An 18,183-nucleotide genomic window follows, 5' to 3' on the forward strand; every position below is an offset into this window, starting at 1 on the left:
CACAAAGACTCCTTACAGAACAGGACCTTATGCTCAAAGGTCTGGTAAGCCAGTGGACTACAGTTCTGTTGTACACAGCCACTCTCACCAAGATCTTCAAATGCTGCACATACATCTGCAGTCCAGTTTAGCAGCATCCACTGCAGTCAGCAGAGCACAACCAACCATTTTTTAACCAAGTGACAAGCCCAAGGCTGCACAGCAAGCCTGAGGAAGGACACGCCTGAACTGAGTGCCCTGTAACATGCACTAAGCCTCAATAAAGAAGATTAATCAAGATATAAAGTGTGTTAGAGTGGGGACTGAATTAAATCATTGGTTTTGGTCAAGGCTAAAAGAAGAAGCAGGACATTCAAATACTAACAGCATTATTAATGGCAACACTCAGGGACTTCCGTGGAAATCAGCACAGCTCCAGGCTGTGCCACTATGCAGTGGTCAAATAGTCCTCCATCACCTGTCCATCAGCACTCTCCTCCAGTGATGACATCCCAAATCACAGTATCACAGCATAACTGAGGTTGGACGAGACCCCAAGGATCATCAAGTCCAACCTGTCCCAACAGACCTCACAACTAGACCATGGCACCAAGTGCCACATCTAATCTCGAACACCTCCAGGGACAGTGACTCCACCACCTCCCTGGGCAGCCCATTCCAATGACGAACGACTCGCTCAGTGAAGAACTTTCTCCTCACTTCAAGTCCAAACCTCCCCTGGCGCAGCTTGAGACTGTGTCCCCTTGTTCTGGTGCTGGTTGCCTGGGAGAAGAGACCAACCCCTTCCTGGCTACAACCACTTTTCAGGTAGTTGTAAAGGGCAATGAGGTCACCCCTGATCCTTCTCTTCTCCAGGCTAAACAATCCCAGCTCCTTCAGCCTCTCCTCATAGGGCTTGTGCTCAAGGCCTCTCACCAGCCTTGTTGCCTTTCTCTGGACACGTTCAAGTGTCTCCACAGCCAGCACTCCCACACGGTGATCTGGGCCTATGTCCATGCCTTCTGCTGGTAGACTGGCCACTTTCCATATAACTGCATTCCATCTATAGCTAACTTTTCTTCAAATTGTGGACATTTAATAGGCTTCTGTTTCAGAACACTAATAGCAGCAGACTGCTTGCTTTCACAATAGTAATTTTACACTCATGATCTGTTTTGAGATAAAGTTTCCATTCTCCTCTATCATTATGACTGTTTAAGAAACACAGTTGCTTTCCAATACCAGACATGCAATATCTGGTGAACATGTCTCTTGGTTTTGAAAGATGCATAGCACTGGCCAGTTAGGCTTTCACCTCCAGGCCAGAAGGCTAACCTAGTTATTTGTGTAATGCACAGATGTGTCAGGATAGGACAGCAAGGGACTCAGACAGCAAGGGACCCGAACAGCAAGGCAAGTAAGAAGGGACAGCTATCCCAATTAGCCTGATGAATGGGAGATACTGTTCATCACCAAAAAATGGAAAACTTGAGATTATTTTTGAAAAGTTGCCCTTAAAAATAGAAATTTTCAGAATTTTAACACAGATTTGGGTTTATTTTACATTGAAATGGCATGTTTTACAGCCAATGCTTCTTTTGGAATGCTTGAAGAAACAGTTTTCCATGATGAAATCAGTGCCTCAGGTTACAAAATGAAAAATAAAATCTAGATGAAGTTCTCATACCTAAATGGGAGTTTTAACCTGAAAGCTATTTAGAATGGCATGTCTCCTACAAAAAAACACTGCTGCTTTGTTTGCAGAGAGGCAAATAACTGCTTATTACAGAGCTGTGGCAGGCTTAGCAGTCTATGTGATTTATTCTCAAGCTCTGAGAAAAACAGATGATGAAAAGGATGAGTTTGGAGGATAGGAAACAATAAGAGCTGCTTTAAAAAGACGCTATCAGATGAGTTCAGTGTCACTTCTTTTCTCTTTTCTGCATTTTCACTCTGTTTCCACTCAGTAAGAAGCTAGTTCATGTGAACAGAACAGCAGGTAAATTATTCAAGAATAAAATGTCTGATTTTAACCTGTAATATGCAAACCTGTTGCCATTTGCTCTCTGTGATACAAAAGATACTGAAAGACCATAAAACTAAAATAAGGAAAGTTGCCCTCTATATAAGAGCAGTCCATCTTTATTACCTCATCTTTATTAACTTGGAACATTCCTTATCCAGCCTAGCTCACTGTACTTAATGGATTTTGACTTCAAAGCCTTCAGTTTCCTCTAATCAACATCTCTCTCCTTTCCAAGCCAAACAGAGCAGATGAAAAGCCTCAGAGCCAAATGTTGCCAATGCAGCTTCTCCAGCTTCAGTGGAGTTTCACTTTCACAAGTGAATCAAGTCTGTAGTACTGCTGGTACTTTGATAGTTTCAGCATTCAGTGACACACAGTGCTCTTAAAGAGGCAGAGTGCACCTTCTAATGAGAACTTGGCATAAAAACTGAAATCCCTCTCCAGCACCAATGGGTAAGTCACACTACTATTTGTAACAGATACAGTCAGTGCATTGATGTGATAGGATGCCAAATTATTTAGCCATCCCTTTGGCTAAGCCAAAAAATATCCTAATAAGATATTTCTTAGAAAGCATGACTTTACTTCTACACACTCACAAATGCAGCTGACTATATTCTTCAATTTACAATGATGACATCTATGAAACAAACACCAGGAGTCTAACTTGCTATAGGAAAGGCAAGAAGGGAGTTTAATACCTGATACTGCAGCTTTTCCAGTCACAGGTGTTGCTGTAGTCATCAGAGAAGCAACACTTACAACAGTGGAAGTAGCAGTCTTATTCACTACTGATGAAGTCGACTGACTCTGGCTTATACAGATTTGATGTTGCTGTCCAGATGCCTTTGCTGCAGGAGTTCCAGAAGATGATGAACTGGAACTTGCATTATCAATTTGCTGTGTAAAAAGGCAGAGAGTGGTAACAAATTCTTTTTCAAGTCATAGAGGATTCAACAATAGGCACAACAATGTAATATTTTAGAAGTAACAAAACCCGTATGTTTACTTATCAACCACTAAGAGGCATGTATCCAAAAGCCCAATTACAATACATATAAAATGGAGGCCACTTCAAGCAGAAAAAGTGAAACCACGCTTGCAGGAACTGCTATCACAACTGATTTGATAGTATCTGGAGCCGGTCCCTTAACTTTGGCAAGTAGACAGGCCTCCAGATGAGAAATTTGGCCCAGAAATGTTTAATATTTCTCTGCTGCTCAGAAATCTGGAGGTATCAGTAGACAAATGGGGAAAAAAGTTTGGGACAAAGAGGCTGGATGGAAAATGTCTCTCTCTACAGCTTCACTGAGAGCTGTGAAAACAGCGAGTAGCATTTAATCTTCACCTATACATGCTCTGTATGCCAGCATGCAGCCATCTAAGGGCTGTATGGCATCAGCTCTCCACTTGTTTAATCTTTGCCTCCCCACAGGCTAGAGGAACCCCTTGAGTGAACTACATACTCTCTATTGCTGACTCTCCCCACCCCATGAACTCCAACTCCACTCCAGGTGGACAATCTGCATCAAGTGGATACATGGCTGTATCCATGCACAAGAGTACACACTCTAGGAATACAAATATTTTCCTTCTAACTTCACTCTAAGTCAAAGCACCTTGTTCCAACGCTGTTCTGTGTTGATTCCTCCTGTGTGGACAGGAGGAGTGACATCCTTTTAACACAGTCAGGACCAAAGGACCACAAACTCTGGCCACTACCAGCCTCTCTAAAATCTGTTGACAGGAGATTGGGCACTAACACTGTGGAGAGCCGGTGAACTCAGAGGAATGACCTACAGTCAAGATACTGTTGGCTTTCACTGGCCTGCTGGACCTAGAACTTCAGGTATTTCACATTCTTCTGCAAATCTTTGTGCTAGCAGCAGATTTGGTGTTTGGAAGCTGCATTGTTCCCCAGATCTCATCTGAAGGGTTGCAAAAGCTGTTTCAGATAAAGCCTTCCCTGCCTACACGAACTTTAATAACACTGAAAGCAAGAAAGTGCAAGTTTCAGTTTCTCTTCTTCCTTTGTTTCTTTATGTCAAATGACAACCCAACAGAAAAGGAGCTGCGTGCACCAAGCTGGTACACAAATGAGAGGAGCCCCACTAGCAGTGCTGAGAGAGAATCAAAATACCAATAGGGGAAAAAAGCAGTGGAAAGCCCTTCCTAGGGATTACACTGGCTAGACTGTAAATGCAACATTACAGAATATCAGCCACGTTGTTTCTCACCTGAGCCACCCCATTTGTGGGAAGGGCCACAGCAGGAGCAGCAGCCGTGGTGATAACACCTCCTGATACTCTCAGCACAGTGGTGCCAGGTTTGGAGAGCTGGGATGAGGCAGGCACTGATTTTATAGACCCATCTGATATTTTCACCAGGGATGTCTGTCCACTGGGTGCAGCCTTTGAAGAAGAATTCAGCATCAGGAAAAAGGTGCATTTGTTTCGACTTTGGGTTTTTTTTTAGTTATGTAAAATAACCTCCAAAAGAACATAACAACAAAACAAACAAATGTTTTTTATACAGTAGTGAAAAATATTTTCAGAAGACTTTTGAAAAAGGCAAATTGTGATAATAGGTGGAACAATATTATCACTGCAGAAATCAACTTGATCCAACTGCTGGCTTTGCAAAAACATGCCTATCTGTCTTGAATTTTGGATGATCAATTATAAGTATTCTCAGGGAGTTTGAATTTCAAAGGGATACCAGAACCAGATATTTTTATGAGCTTTTGCAGGTGATCTATTTCTAGGTTCAAGTATGTAAGTACATTTTTTACACAACCTTATATTCACTTCTCTAATTCCATTTCACTGAGAAATCCCAGAGTACATTTACAAATTAGCAACCCAAGCTTACACAGGACCCACTCTGAGAATGTAAATAAAGCTGGAAAACTGTTGTCAAGTATCTGCATCTGGAAATAGGCCTTCACATGCTTTCCTCATCACTGCACAGCCAGCATAACTGTACAAAACCCAAACCAAATATCTACAAAAAGAAAACTCTCACAATGTGTGGCTATGTTTCCTCTACTTTATACGACAGAATGCTAATTGGTAAAAGATAAACACATCCTTTACATGTTACCTGTGTAAACAGAGCTGTTTTCTGTCCAGTTATCACTTTCAGTGCTTGTCCTTGTGTGGAAGATGCTCCAACTCCTACACTGCCCTGAACAACTGAAGCTGGAGTCAGCTGCTTCCCAGAACTCTGAGGAGAAGGCTGGCCAACCAGAAAGGTGCCCTGCTCCAGAAACAAGTTAGGGAGGTCAGCACTTGGAAACATGGATCAGTGTCAGCAGAAATCCAGGATAAAAGCCTGTAGCTACAATGCAACACCACCATTGCATCTTCTAAACCAAGGCACTGCTAATTACATTGGATACTTCTGCACTAAGACCTAGACACAGTCTTCTTGGTGCAGAACACACTGTGTTTCAAGGGAAGGGGTGAAAAAGCCACCATCAATTCCTGTCTTGTCAGATGCTCCTCAGGTTTACTCTTTGTGACAATTCTGCTTAGCAGGCAAGATCAGAAAAAAAAGAAAGACCAAAGCACAAACAAAAAGAGAGAGAAATCAAGACATTCTGCCACATTCTCACTTCAAAAAATATTTAGTCCTGCCACAAAGCCTATATTCAGTGCTCAGCATGCAGAAATCACAGGGACAACTGAAGGTGTGCACCCTAATTAATAACCTATGATCCAAGACCTTGCTACCCCTCCTGATTCACATCAGTATTGAGTTGCTACTATTCAGATGGTTCATTTGCCCATTGTCACTCATGGATTACTTCACACAATCTTCTGTTTAATTTTTCTTTCTTACACAGCTCTCCTGTTTCACTTCAATAACTATCTTTATTCTCCATCTCTCATGCTACCCCCCAACTCTTACACACTCTGCTCTATAAAGTAGTTCTTCCAGCATCATCGCTGCCATATCACCCCTCATTCTGGTGACCCTTGTGGCCCTGCCACCAGGCACTCTCATCGTGAAATGTCTCTTCTCGACTGAGTGCTTTCCCTGCCCTGACTCAGTGCTGCCTTCTCAGCCTTCAAGGAGCTGAGATAAGTCACTATGCCACTCTAATCAGTGCTTGTCAGCCCATACCTAGCGCACTGCATGCAGTTTTGGTCCCTGCTATACAAAAAAGATGAAGACAGGCTTTCAAGTATCCAGAGAATAGCCACAAGAATCATCAGAGGGCTGGAAGACCTGCCATATGAGGAAAGCTGAGAGAACTGGGTTTGTTCAGTCTTGAGAAGACTTAGGGGAGACCTTATTACCATGTACCAGTACATACAGGATGAGTACTAGGAGGATGGAGACTCCCTTATTAATAGGAGTCACATGGAAAAGACAAGGAGTAATGAGTACAAGTTACTGCTGGGGAGAATCTGATTGGACTCCAGAAGAAAATTTTTCATCATGAGAACAGTCCCTTCCAACATGGCATTCTATGACCCTGCACGGAGAGGAGAGAGGCAGAGATGTGCCAATAGCAAGTGGTAAAGCAGGTGACTGGCAGAGGGAGAAGACACAAGGGTTGCTTGAGAGGACCTACAAGAACAACATTTCATGAGCTACAGAACCACAGGGCATACACCTAAGACCACTGCAGCCTGAAATGTCAACCCACTTCAATTGAGATTATTTATGCCACTGACCTGGGGTGTCTGCTTCAGAATGTAGGATGTGTAAGTGAGGTGCTGTGACAAGTTACTGCTTGTGCTTTGGGTTCCTCCTCCTCCTCCACTGTTTGTAGAAGAGCCAGATTGGAGACCTGTAACCAGAAGAAGAGGCTTAACCCTTTGGTAAGCAGACACTGCCAGCTGCTAAAGCACCCCATTATACACAAGTACTTGATAACACTTTGCAAGACATGTGATGCCATGTTTTGCAGCCGAGTTACATTATTTACCCAATAGAGCACAGTGATACTGGGCTCAGCAAACGCCACAAGTGAAAGGAGCTATGGGGGAAATAAGGAGGGCTGGTGGGCAAAGAAAGCTCATTTCAAGCTGTTTTGAATTTTCATCAGATTTTGCAGATTATGAATCTGCAGCAAAAGCCCTAGAAATGCTCCCAACCCCACCGGATTCTTAATTGCACTTTTGTTGGCTGTTCCAATGCAGTTTTGTTAACAGAGTATTACATCATGGATACCAAGCAGAGGTAACTTGTAGTGACACTGATATTGCTCTGCCTCCAGAAGGAACAGCCTGAACACTGACTATTTTTGTAGACTCTCATTGAGAAACAAGTATAAGATAAACAATTATGGCTCTGTCATGAAAATCACAAGCATTTGCTCTTCCGGGACACCTGTGAGATTATCTCCTTGCCAAAGCTCAACTGCCTCAGCTGCCTCTAAATCTCAAGCAATGGGGCTCCCAGTACAAGTTCTAAAGCACAAATACTTTTAGCAAGAGAATCTGCTTCTTCAGAGACAGGTATTCTGTTGCTATGTTGCTGGTATTTACAACCTTTTACCTGTTGCTCACTGACAGTATCAGAACTGGGAGCAAAAAATTTACACCCAATTCGTCTCCTATCCCAACTCCCAGCTGCAGAAGGAGCATTCTGGAGAAGGCTCATGACAAAACTCTTCATCCCCCCTAGCCCAAAACCTGTAGTTTCTTTTCCAACAGCAACGGCACACTATAAATGAAGTATTGCCCAAAAGAGCTAATTAGCACTGTTATTCTCCAGGTATTTCACAGCAAGTCTGATTCACAAGCCCATTAACAAAAAAGTGTTTATGATGGTCTCAAGTGCTTGGGACAAAACCTTATATCCATAATGTCTTCCCTCATTCCAGACAAAGTGTCTTCTGCTTTTCAAAGTTCATTTCTTGTGTTTCTAGTTTCTCCAGAGTGTCAATTTCTTATTCATAGCTTTCACAATCATATTAAAGTTCTTCTCAGCTCTACATCACAAAAATGCAGTTGTCTCTTCCTTCAGATCACAAGGAAGAGTTAAAGGCAACCCTTATCTGAATTATGAGAAAAATTACAGTGTCTGCTTTCAGCACAGAGAGAAAGACATTGGGAGCACTGCATGAAAAGCAGTTTAATCTAAAAGCGAAAATACTAGTGAGATCTCAGTCTTGAAAAGCACCACATACTGGGTTATGGTGAACAAAGGAACCTCATCCCTTTACTGTCTTCCACAGTACCAGGATGCTCTATAGCAAAAATACCGAGCATTAATTATGCAGTGATTACATTAACTCATTAGATTTCCCTGCAAGACTAACTAGCATTGTTTGTGGCTCGCAGTATGGCTCCTTGGGGTATCAGAAGCAGTTTTCCTTTCCCAGAAGGATTCTTGCTGTTGGTGGTGAGGTACAGTTTGGTGCCTGGTGGTAAGTTTGCCAAGTTTGCCAGGTTGGTGGCGGGTAACTGCAAGGTAGCCATCACTAGAAAGGAAGAATAAAAAGGAATAAAACTACTACTTGCAGAAAGTAGTATACATTGAAATCTGCACACGATCAAATTCAAGGAGTGACATGCAGCTAGCCTCTGATAATCCATACTTAGCTGACCTAACTGCAGATTAACCCTCACCAGTGAAGCAAAGACAGTTTTTTGAATAGGCATGAAAACAAATCTCTCTCTCTCAATTATGGCTGCAGACCAAACCAGCACAGCCATGGAGCCTACAGAGGCCTCACAACACCCCTCTCAGTCCAGAACCTGAGCAAACACACTGGGCTGAAGCCAGCTGTGTGCAGAAGCAGAGAGGGTGCTTCTGCCTATACTCCTGTAACCGTGAGCACTGGGGAAGATGGCAAGATGCAGTGAAGACAGTTTTGCTCTTACTGTTTGGATTTATGTAGAGTCCTTTGAGTATCTGAGAGCCACAGTGTGGGCAAAAATGTGAGGCCTGGCTCCACGAAAGTCTTCCAGGTCTCCAGCATATTCACCAGCATAGCTGGCTGATTTCTACCCACAGAACACTGCATGTTTTGAAGTACTGGTGCTCCCTCTCCCCACTCTGCAGATAGTGAGTTAACATTTTCTTTATTGCTAATCTCAGTCAGCCTGAATTTTCCTACAGACCCCTCTATACTCATTTAAGCTTTTCAATCACACATAGCTACTTTGCAGTTGAAGAAATCATTACAGAGTCTCAAAGTCTACCCATCATGAGCTTTTAAGAAGGTGTAAAATTCCTCTACCTGAACCTTGAGATGTACTTTTCTGAGCACCTGTAGAAGAGACTTGTGCCTTTGTTATGGTCTGCACAGGCTGAGCAACAATTGTTCCTCCACCTCCACTCACAATGGCTTTGGCTACACCTTGAGTCACAACCTGCTTCGGACCAACAGCCTTTGCTACTGAAGAGCTGGATTTTGCCACAAGTATCTGGCCACCACTTATAGCCACTGCTTGTTTCACTGTTGACTGTAAAGCAGAACCAACTGGAACACCAACAACCTGCAACAAAGAAGTACTGGGTGATGTGCTGCTGCCAAGAGCAATCATGTGAATTCTAGCTCTGGTACATTAACTCCATCTCTAGATGTTTCAGGACACTCTATACATATCTGATTGTGTATTAAAAAATACTCATTTAGAAACAAAATTAAATTGGTAAGAGGCAAATCCCAAATAAAAAGAGAAACTGTTAAACACAACCAGGACAATTCCATTTTTCCCCCTGATATATAAGCAATGGCTTAATTCCAGGTGAAGGTAAAGCTTGCCTTGGCAAAGCACAGAGATCCAGAAATTGAGTTTCAAAACATTCATGGAAGTAGATCCCTGGAAAAACTACTGCCTCAAAGTAGAATCTCAAAAATGCTCCAGTTGTAAGCATTGACAATAACTGCAGGGAAAAATGAGTTTGCATATTTGCAGTCAAAAGCACAACAAACTGATGCAAATCAAAGAATCATAGACTGGTTCAGGAAGGCACCTTAAAGACCATCTAGCTCCACCCCCTCAGGACACTCCACTAGGCCAGCTTGCTCAAAGTCCCATTCAAACTGGCCTTGAACACTTCAGGAATAGGGCATTTGCTACTTATCTGGGCAACCTTTTCCAGAACCTTGCCACTCTCACAGTGAACAATTTCTTCTTAATTCAATCTACATCCACTCTCTTCAGTTTAACGCTATTACCCCTTGTCCTATCACTACGTTCCCTGATAGGAGTCCCTTCTCCAGCTTTTAATTTTACATATGCAAAAGTGAAAGCTCCATGTAATTTCTTGTGCTTGGCACATAATTTGATTCTGTTCACAATAGAAACAAGCAAGAATGGACAGCTTCTAACACATGTCATCTTGTCACTGCACAGTTACTGTGCCTTCTCAGAAGCTGTGTCTCCTGTCGTAGCAGCACTTCTTTGGCACAGACTCCTACAACAAAACACTTGAGTTGCCATTCAAGTAGAATTGCTTCCATCTAAAGCTAGTTCTGGCTCAGCCTCCACCCCACTCCCTATTTGTCCTATTCTTTCTTGGTTTTAGGCCTGCAGTTCAGTGCCTCTTCTAACAAAGACCTGGATGAGTTTCAACAAGAGTTGATGATGGCAGCCAACTTCCTGGGTTGCCAGGATCCAGTTTAAAACCACCCCCACTTCAGTGTTGCAATGGCTGGAATTGGGAGATACTCCCTGAACACAGTGAAATGCAGTAGTGCCTGCTCCCTTCTCAAGGGCTACAAGGAAGCATGGTATGAACCACCCTGCACACCAGCTTACCATGGTGCTACTGCTGGGTCTGAGACAAAAGCATGCCTCCAATAAAACCACAAGAAAAACAACCTACACCACACCAAAGATGCCCAAATGCCTCTTACCTTAGACTGCATCGTCCCCTCGCCTGTGCTCACAACTGGCTTCTGAGGTGACAAAGCTAACATGTGGCTCCCCTTTACAGTGACATACTGCTGCACAGATGTCTGTGTGGTTGCCCCTGTCACTGGTAGCTGGGGTTGCTGGGGCAGCTCTCCTGGCTCCTGCTTTATTATCACCTTTTAAATAGGAAGAAATAACAGTAAGAAAAGCAAATGCCTTAAATCCTGGGAATCATTTCTGGAACAACCTGTCCACAGGAAAGGGCAGGCCACAGTCAGTACACTCAGATATGGTTCTTGCCACCTGGCAAACTCTTTCATGCAGTTCCAAGACGAAAGTTATTCCAAATGCACAAGCATGGAGGGCAAGGAGGAGGTGTGTATTTACAAAAGCATTCCAGACGTGAGAGGTGCTCACAGAAATTGCAGAATCACAGACATTGATAGTCATATTGCAGGTACTAGTCACACTAACAATGGACTTGGCCAGACCTGACTTCTTCAGGCCCTGCACTTTAGCATGGAGCCACAACACTTCACAGTTTCAAGTTTCCAAACACATTTCTGCTCAGAACATGTTCTATACCACGAGTTTTTTTTCCTCCAATCTTGCAAAATTACATTTGATATTACAGCTCTAAATGTTGTAAATTGTTACAGCTGATACACTCTTGTGTAAATGTTTTGTTTTTCTCTGTGATAGGCCTTGGATCTTATCTCTAAGAGCAGCAAAGCAAGAAAGGCTGGCATTTGTTGCATTAGATTGCTGTAGGTACTGTAACTGCTACGGAACATCTTTCCACCATTTATTTGGATCACCTAATATTAGCAGAAACCACTTTAAATGTTACTGTCTGGCATTTAAGGAAACATACCCAGAAGTCACAACATCTGAGATTCAGAAATTACTCTATCGTTTTTAGGGAAGCTCCTGATAGATCTACTGCAGTTTACATTTACTGTATCCCACTAAAACCAGCTTTTAAAATATCAGCCTCAATATGACAGCGACTCAAAGAAAACCATGGGAGGATGAAAGGAGAGATAAAAAGAAAGATCATAGGTAAGGTAGAGCCACAGGAAAAGAAAAGAAAACAAGACATGTTTTTCAGAGGTGCTGGAAAGCTTTTAGTAGCAAGGGACACCGTTTCCAGTAACGGTTTCACAAGCACAGGACGCCGAGATTGTTTGTGGCACGAGTCAGCAGGAAATGGCACTACAGGACTCCTTATCCCAGCACAAAAGCCACAAGGAATACCTTTGTAAAAGCTCCAAGTCCTCCAGTGACCGATTTGGGGCTTTGCACCTTGGAATGACTTCCAATGGGACAAAGGGGTGGCATGGTGGCAAACAGAGAATCCTCCTGCTGCAAATAGGAAGACATGACACAGCTGTAAAATTCAGTTAGTCTGAGCAGGAATCTTATCAATGTGTATAAATACCTGATGGGAAGATGTAAAGATGATCAAGCCAGAAAATGCTCAAGAGTATCTAATAAAAGTACAAGCCCTATGAGGAGAGGCTGAGGGAGCTGGGATTGTTTAGCCTGGAGAAGAGAAGGATCAGGGGTGACCTCATTGCCCTCTACAACTACCTGAAAGGTGGTTGTAGCCAGGAAGGGGTTGGTCTCTTCTCCCAGGCACCAGAACAAGGGGACACAGTCTCAAGCTGTGCCAGGGGAGGTTTAGACTCGCAGTGAGGAAAAAGTTCTTCACTGAGCGAGTCATTCATCATTGGAATGTGCTGCCCAGGGAGGTGGTGGAGTCACTGTCCCTGGAGGTGTTCAAGGGGAGATTGGATGTGGCACTTGGTGCCATGGTCTAGTTGTGAGGTCTGTTGGGACAGGTTGGACTTGATGATCCTTGGGGTCTCTTCCAACCTTAGTTATACTGTGATACAAGAGTCACTGAGCACAAACTGAAACAGGGAATTCTGTTTAATCAGAAGAATTTTTTATATATATATTTAAGTAAAAAAGAAAGAAAAGAAAAAAAAGAAAGGTGACCAAACAGCAGAACAGGTTGCCAAGAGAGGTGATGGAATCTCCAGCTCTGGAGATACTCAAAACCCAAGTGGACACATTCTTCAGCAACCCTTGCCCTACTTGACCCTGCTTTGAGCAGAGCCTTTGAACTGGATGATCTCCAGAGGTCCCCAGCAACCTCAAGCATCCTGTGAAACCACACACAATCTCAGAGAGAGAAGACAGCCTAAGAAACAAGTTACAGAGCGGGGAAAAAATGTTCAATTTAAGTCTGCAAGCAAAATTCTCTGAGATAAATTTCTGTTCTCCTGCAACCAGAAAGATGGGACGGCACACATTCTTTCCAGGCAGAACTCACCAGGTGGCAGAAACAGCTACATAACAAAATGGAATAAAAATGTTTCTACACCTGCAAAACCATGCACCTGGCATTTCTGGATCTGAGACTGGTAGAGAAGTCAAATGCATTTAAAGAAGGTTCTGTTAAAAGCAAAATAACTGTGTTCTTTTCAATCAATGTGAACTCCGAAGCCAGGGTTTCACAATCACTTGGCCCGTCCTTGAGCTGGATCATGACCAGAAACCAACCCTCAGACTCTAGCCTAATGCTTTTGCCATCTTCCTTGTACTGACACATATGACTGAAAACAGATTAATTTTCAACCAGACTGGTGGTCTGCTCTGGTTCACCACATTGCTGTACAACTGGCAGCAAACAGGGGAGGTGTGAAAGCAAGGTTAGAGGCACAACCAGTCCTCTCAACAGCAGTCTGCATATTGGTCATTTTTAAATGGCTGAAGAAACACAGCCTTAAGACATTTTTAAAGATTACAGAGGAAAACAGCACACAGTGAGGAGGTAAAAAGTGGTAAGTAAAGAACAATCCATAACACACTGAGCTATCAGACATCCCCTCCTCTCTAAAGAAACCACAAAGTTATAGTTTTTCCACCAAGTAGAAGATGTGATTCTGTTTACAGAGATACATTTTTTATGTATTTTAAATATATATATATTCAGCTTTTAAACTTTGCCCTGGAGCTACGGAATTCAACTGCTGTTAATGACATGTGCCTATTCTGACTCATCAAAAATCTTTCAGCAAGCACTGTCCCAAAAATCAGTGTAAAATAAAGAGTAATGAATGGTTTTCAACATAGTTAAGTGAAATCTATCTGAGCAGACAGCTCTTAAAAGCTGAACAGCTAGCTGCACACCTGACACTTAAAATGCTACTCCTAACTAATTGCTTCAGATGGCAATATTCGACACTTCTTCCCCTAACAGACAAAGGAAGCATTTCAGTTCCAAATGGAAAGAGACTTGCTCTCTGCAGGCTGATTGGCAAGCCTTCACCCCTACACCATATCCTGCATTAATATTCTTGTGACTTGGAGACAGGGAAACGCTCCCATTTGCAGCAGCACACCCACCAGCTGCTTTCAGCAAGAGCCTCACTGACGCCACTTCCCTGCCAGAAATATCCTTCCTAGCACAAGATGTGGGAGAGATTTTATGTGAGACAGTTCAGTTTTGGGCTTTGCAGATCAGAAGCATGAACCCTGTGTATCACTGTTTGTTTACATATTTGGTTACTCCACTGTTTACACAAACATGTTTCTAAATGCAGGCAGTTGGAAAACTACTAAATGAGCTATTTTCAGACTGCTAGGAGCAGCTGCTGTACAAAAATCGTGAACAGAGTGAAGGTTTTGAGGTAGGCTCTAGTTTAATCATACCATCACTAACAAAGTAAAGAAGATCAAAGTCAGCTGCAGAAGAGCTTTTTAGAAAGATGAGACATTTTGAGAGCTATGTCCTCCATGGATTTCCTTGTAGGAAAGCAACAGAACAGTGCTTTTAACAGAGGTACTGGCAACTCTAATTAGAGCTGCATGAAGTGACAATATCATCTTGTGTAACCACCACGTTATCATATAGCTCCATCTGTTAGACACAGCAAACCTTCACAGGAAATGACAACCAAAAGAAAATGCCCAAAATGCAGAATTTGTAATACTAAAAAGCCCTATTTAATAAGAAGCTGGATTGTAAATGGAAAGCATGCAACTAAGGAGAACATTACCTTGACAGCCGAGGTGACAAAACTGCTCCCATGTGTCTTGGATACAGGAGATCCAGTTCCATGAGAGGTCTGACAAACACTGCTCAGTTTGCTGGTTGGGCTCCCTACATATTGGGAAATAAAGCAGATGTTGAAGGAGGGCCATGGAGCGGTGTCACTGAACACAGGAAACCTAACATGAAACACGGCATTTAATTTCAACTCTGTATTCTCCATGAGATACATCAGCACAAGTTGGAACAGGCATAAACCAAATCCACTACTAAACTTCCACTTGCAGAATCCACACCCCAGAGAAGGAAACTCTCCATCCAGAGCTCTGTTGGCTGCAAGCAACAGTCAGGCACCTTCCTGGGCACTGAGGATATCAGCTACAGGAACAAATATGTGAAATTAGGATGGTAAATGAGTCACCAATCAGAACTTGCTACTGCAGATTTAACATCCTACATTAATCCTCTGAACCTACACTGACAGCCTCTGACACTGGCATGGGGGAAGGCTTGGAGTAGGCTGAAGTAGGAAGGAAAAGGAAGGCCAGAAAAGAAAGGAGACAAAGTAAGGAGTAACAAGAGGAAGGGACAGAGTGAATAGGGTAAAGGAAGAAACAGAAGTAATAGAGACATAGGGTCCTCTCTCTGTGGAAGATGACCTCTTGCAAAAACAACATACAGGTACACATGTAACAGCACTCTCCTGACCCCCCAGGGGGATAAGGGCTTCGTAGCAAACTTGCCCTCCGTTATCAGAGTGTGCACAATGCTTTGCTGCTCAGCAGCAGTTTTATTGCTGCTGTTGAGCTGGTTTTTTAGTTGTTTGTTCAAGAGACACAGCAATACTCTCATACAGTTATACTCCATCTGCACTTACAAGTGAGCAGTCATTTTTCTTGAAATAATGGTGGTGGGAAGGCTGGCTTTCACAGAGCATGAAAATCTCATCCCTCTTCTTAAGCATCATTCTACAGACTTACTGAAAACATTCCAGTGATTTTGTGTGTAGCATCACACCAGCCAGGCTGCTGGTGCCAAAAAAAACAGTCCCACATTCCCTACTGCTCCCTCATACAGTCTGGTGATGAGGCTATCTGACAGCAAAGCTCAGTTTGGTGAGGGCAAGGTCCCCAAACTGATCTGCTCATGTATATGGGGAAGCATGATGAGTGCAGGGAGGGGAGAGGCAGCAGACAGTTTCTTCCAGGCCAGTCTGTACATACATCTCACTAATGTGACGGGAAAATGCATCTATCGTGATTTTAAAACCTGCTGCATCTACAGATCCTTTACTTCATGTACAAATCTCTAATAGAACACAAAAGTTACCCAAACCATGATAAACCACATACACAGAGTAGAGAGTGAGGCTAGAGGTAAAGAAGAAACAGAAAAGGAAAAAGACAGTCCCCAACCAAGCATCCCCCAAACTTCTTGGTAAAAAGGCTTCAGTGTTACAAAGAAAGACCCAAAAAATACTTTAAAAAGTCAACTCTGCTCCCCTCCAATTTCCTCTGAGAGATGGTTACCATGAACATGACAGCTGTGTTCCCTCAGATAAAGGAGGAACCGTTATTAAGATAATGTTTGCACTTTCCAACCACTTCCAGCAAAGGGTTTGTGTATTACGTGGATGTTGCACAAGATCACATGGCTCTGAGCACCTTTCTGAGATGCTGGCAAGCACACACACAAACAAGTGTGGTTTTGAATAGGCTGAGGATCTTGGCCACAAGACACAACAAATAAGTGACCTTCCTCCATTCCCAACACAAAGATTACTGCCATACCGATAACCTGTCTCCTGCAGTTCAGTCCTCACCTCTCACCTCAGGCTCCTCTTACCACTGAAGCATGAAGGGAAATTCAAGTAGAGGAATCCAAAGCAGCTGGAATAGACCCTGCTAGAAGTTGAATGCAGTAACAAAACCCAGCATGGCTGTTCTCCTACTAACTTGTGTCTACACATTTCAATGTGTTTAGAGCACCATACTCTTGGACCTAAGACTGGTCTGCCAGTCACTGCAAGCTCTCTGTGCTTTTTGCTCACACCCACAATACCGTTCTCACCCAGCCTCCCATGCACTGTCTCTGCCCAAATCCCTCTGTGCCACATTCTGTGTTCCTTTCTCCCCTTCCCTTTTTGCCTGCAAAGAACAGGCTCTCTTTGAAGTGGTAGCTGTGAATTCTGTTTGGCCTTGCACTGTGCTGTTTCCCAAAGGAAGTTATTTGAAGTCTGAGCTACCTGCAACCATGTTACACAGGCCAGTTGTGGCAACCAACACCATCTCCTTCTTCCTCTGCCGAGTACTGCTCCATCCTTGCCAGCCGAAACACTGTTATTACGCTAATCATTGTAAAGAGAGAATAAACTTCAATGGATAAAACTAAGCCACTGCCTTCTGTGATCACACTACACACCTGTGCTTGTGGCTGCTGCTCCAACCATCTGTCCAGGCTTGTCCACAATAACATACGGGTTATTAATGACTGAACTAGAAGAGCCTTGCTTCATGTGCACCGGAGTGGAGGTTGGGGTACGAGGTAGTGGAGATGGACTAGGGGTCGATATTGGAGAACCTTAAGAAAAAAAGTGCTTCTATCTTGTAAATGTTGTTAAGAACATCAAAATACAGCAAAAGTAGTACTTTTTAAAATGGATTGAAGAAGGAACACTCTTTTTTGAGGATCCATTTCCCAGCCTGAGTGAGATCACAGGATTTGGAGAGGAAAAAGAGAAGACAGAAGGAAAGGAAAAGGCACATAAAGCACTATGGCTTCTAACTACCCTGGACATTCTCTGCCTACCAGGACAAACAGGAGTCAAAGGGACCTTGTGAAACCATCTGGTTCACCCCTAAATCCCTAAAGGGATATTACCTAAATCATTCTCACTGTCAAGATCAGTCTACCCAAGGAGAAGAAAGCAATCTGTGCTCCTGGATAGGTGCTCTCTTTCCCTCGTGGAGCCCATGCTACAGGCATTCAGAAACAGAGCAGTTTACCTAAAAAGGCTGTGTGATACAGCAGCCATAAGACAGGCATGGACACTCTTGTCTCTTCATTGATCTCACTACAGCAGAAGCCCATGAAAGCAAATTCTAAAATGTGCAGCTTCTGGGTAACAGGACCAGGAAAGAGAAAAGCTAGAGAGAAGAAAAGCTGCAGGAGGGAGTAAACAAGAAATGTAGAGAGGACAGGCAAGGAAGCGATCAGAGAAAAGAGACAGCAGCAAGCACACTGAGCTTCAACTGCCCGTTAATCTGCTTTCTTGGCAGTGATTGACAATT

The 18,183-nt window shown here is 43.2% G+C and overlaps 1 protein-coding gene across 8 annotated transcripts in view; it reads right to left on the reverse strand.

Moving 5' to 3' along the window:
* The window catches only part of YEATS2 (YEATS domain containing 2), a 50,712-nt gene that overhangs the window by 13,694 nt on the left and 18,835 nt on the right, over window positions 1–18,183 (reverse strand). For 5 of the 8 annotated variants that reach the window (XR_008462531.1, XR_008462530.1, XR_008462532.1 and 2 more), the window contains exons 12-21: window positions 17,315–17,473; window positions 14,901–15,004; window positions 12,088–12,195; window positions 10,833–11,006; window positions 9,207–9,465; window positions 8,283–8,444; window positions 6,691–6,806; window positions 5,108–5,263; window positions 4,243–4,416; window positions 2,707–2,905 (exon numbers count right to left, since the gene is read on the reverse strand). Coding sequence is in view for 5 of the 8 variants with exons in the window: in XM_054166887.1 (XP_054022862.1) it covers window positions 2,707–2,905; window positions 4,243–4,416; window positions 5,108–5,263; window positions 6,691–6,806; window positions 8,283–8,444; window positions 9,207–9,465; window positions 10,833–11,006; window positions 12,088–12,195; window positions 14,901–15,004; window positions 17,315–17,473 (1,611 nt within the window). In the remaining 3 variants the exon portion in view is untranslated. The remainder of the gene's footprint in view (window positions 1–2,706; window positions 2,906–4,242; window positions 4,417–5,107; window positions 5,264–6,690; window positions 6,807–8,282; window positions 8,445–9,206; window positions 9,466–10,832; window positions 11,007–12,087; window positions 12,196–14,900; window positions 15,005–17,314; window positions 17,474–18,183) is intronic. The other 3 variants (XM_054166889.1, XM_054166888.1, XM_054166886.1) reach the window with 1 other exon arrangement.

This window comes from Dryobates pubescens, chromosome 13 (assembly GCF_014839835.1).
Source record: "Dryobates pubescens isolate bDryPub1 chromosome 13, bDryPub1.pri, whole genome shotgun sequence".
Lineage (NCBI taxonomy): Eukaryota > Metazoa > Chordata > Aves > Piciformes > Picidae > Dryobates > Dryobates pubescens.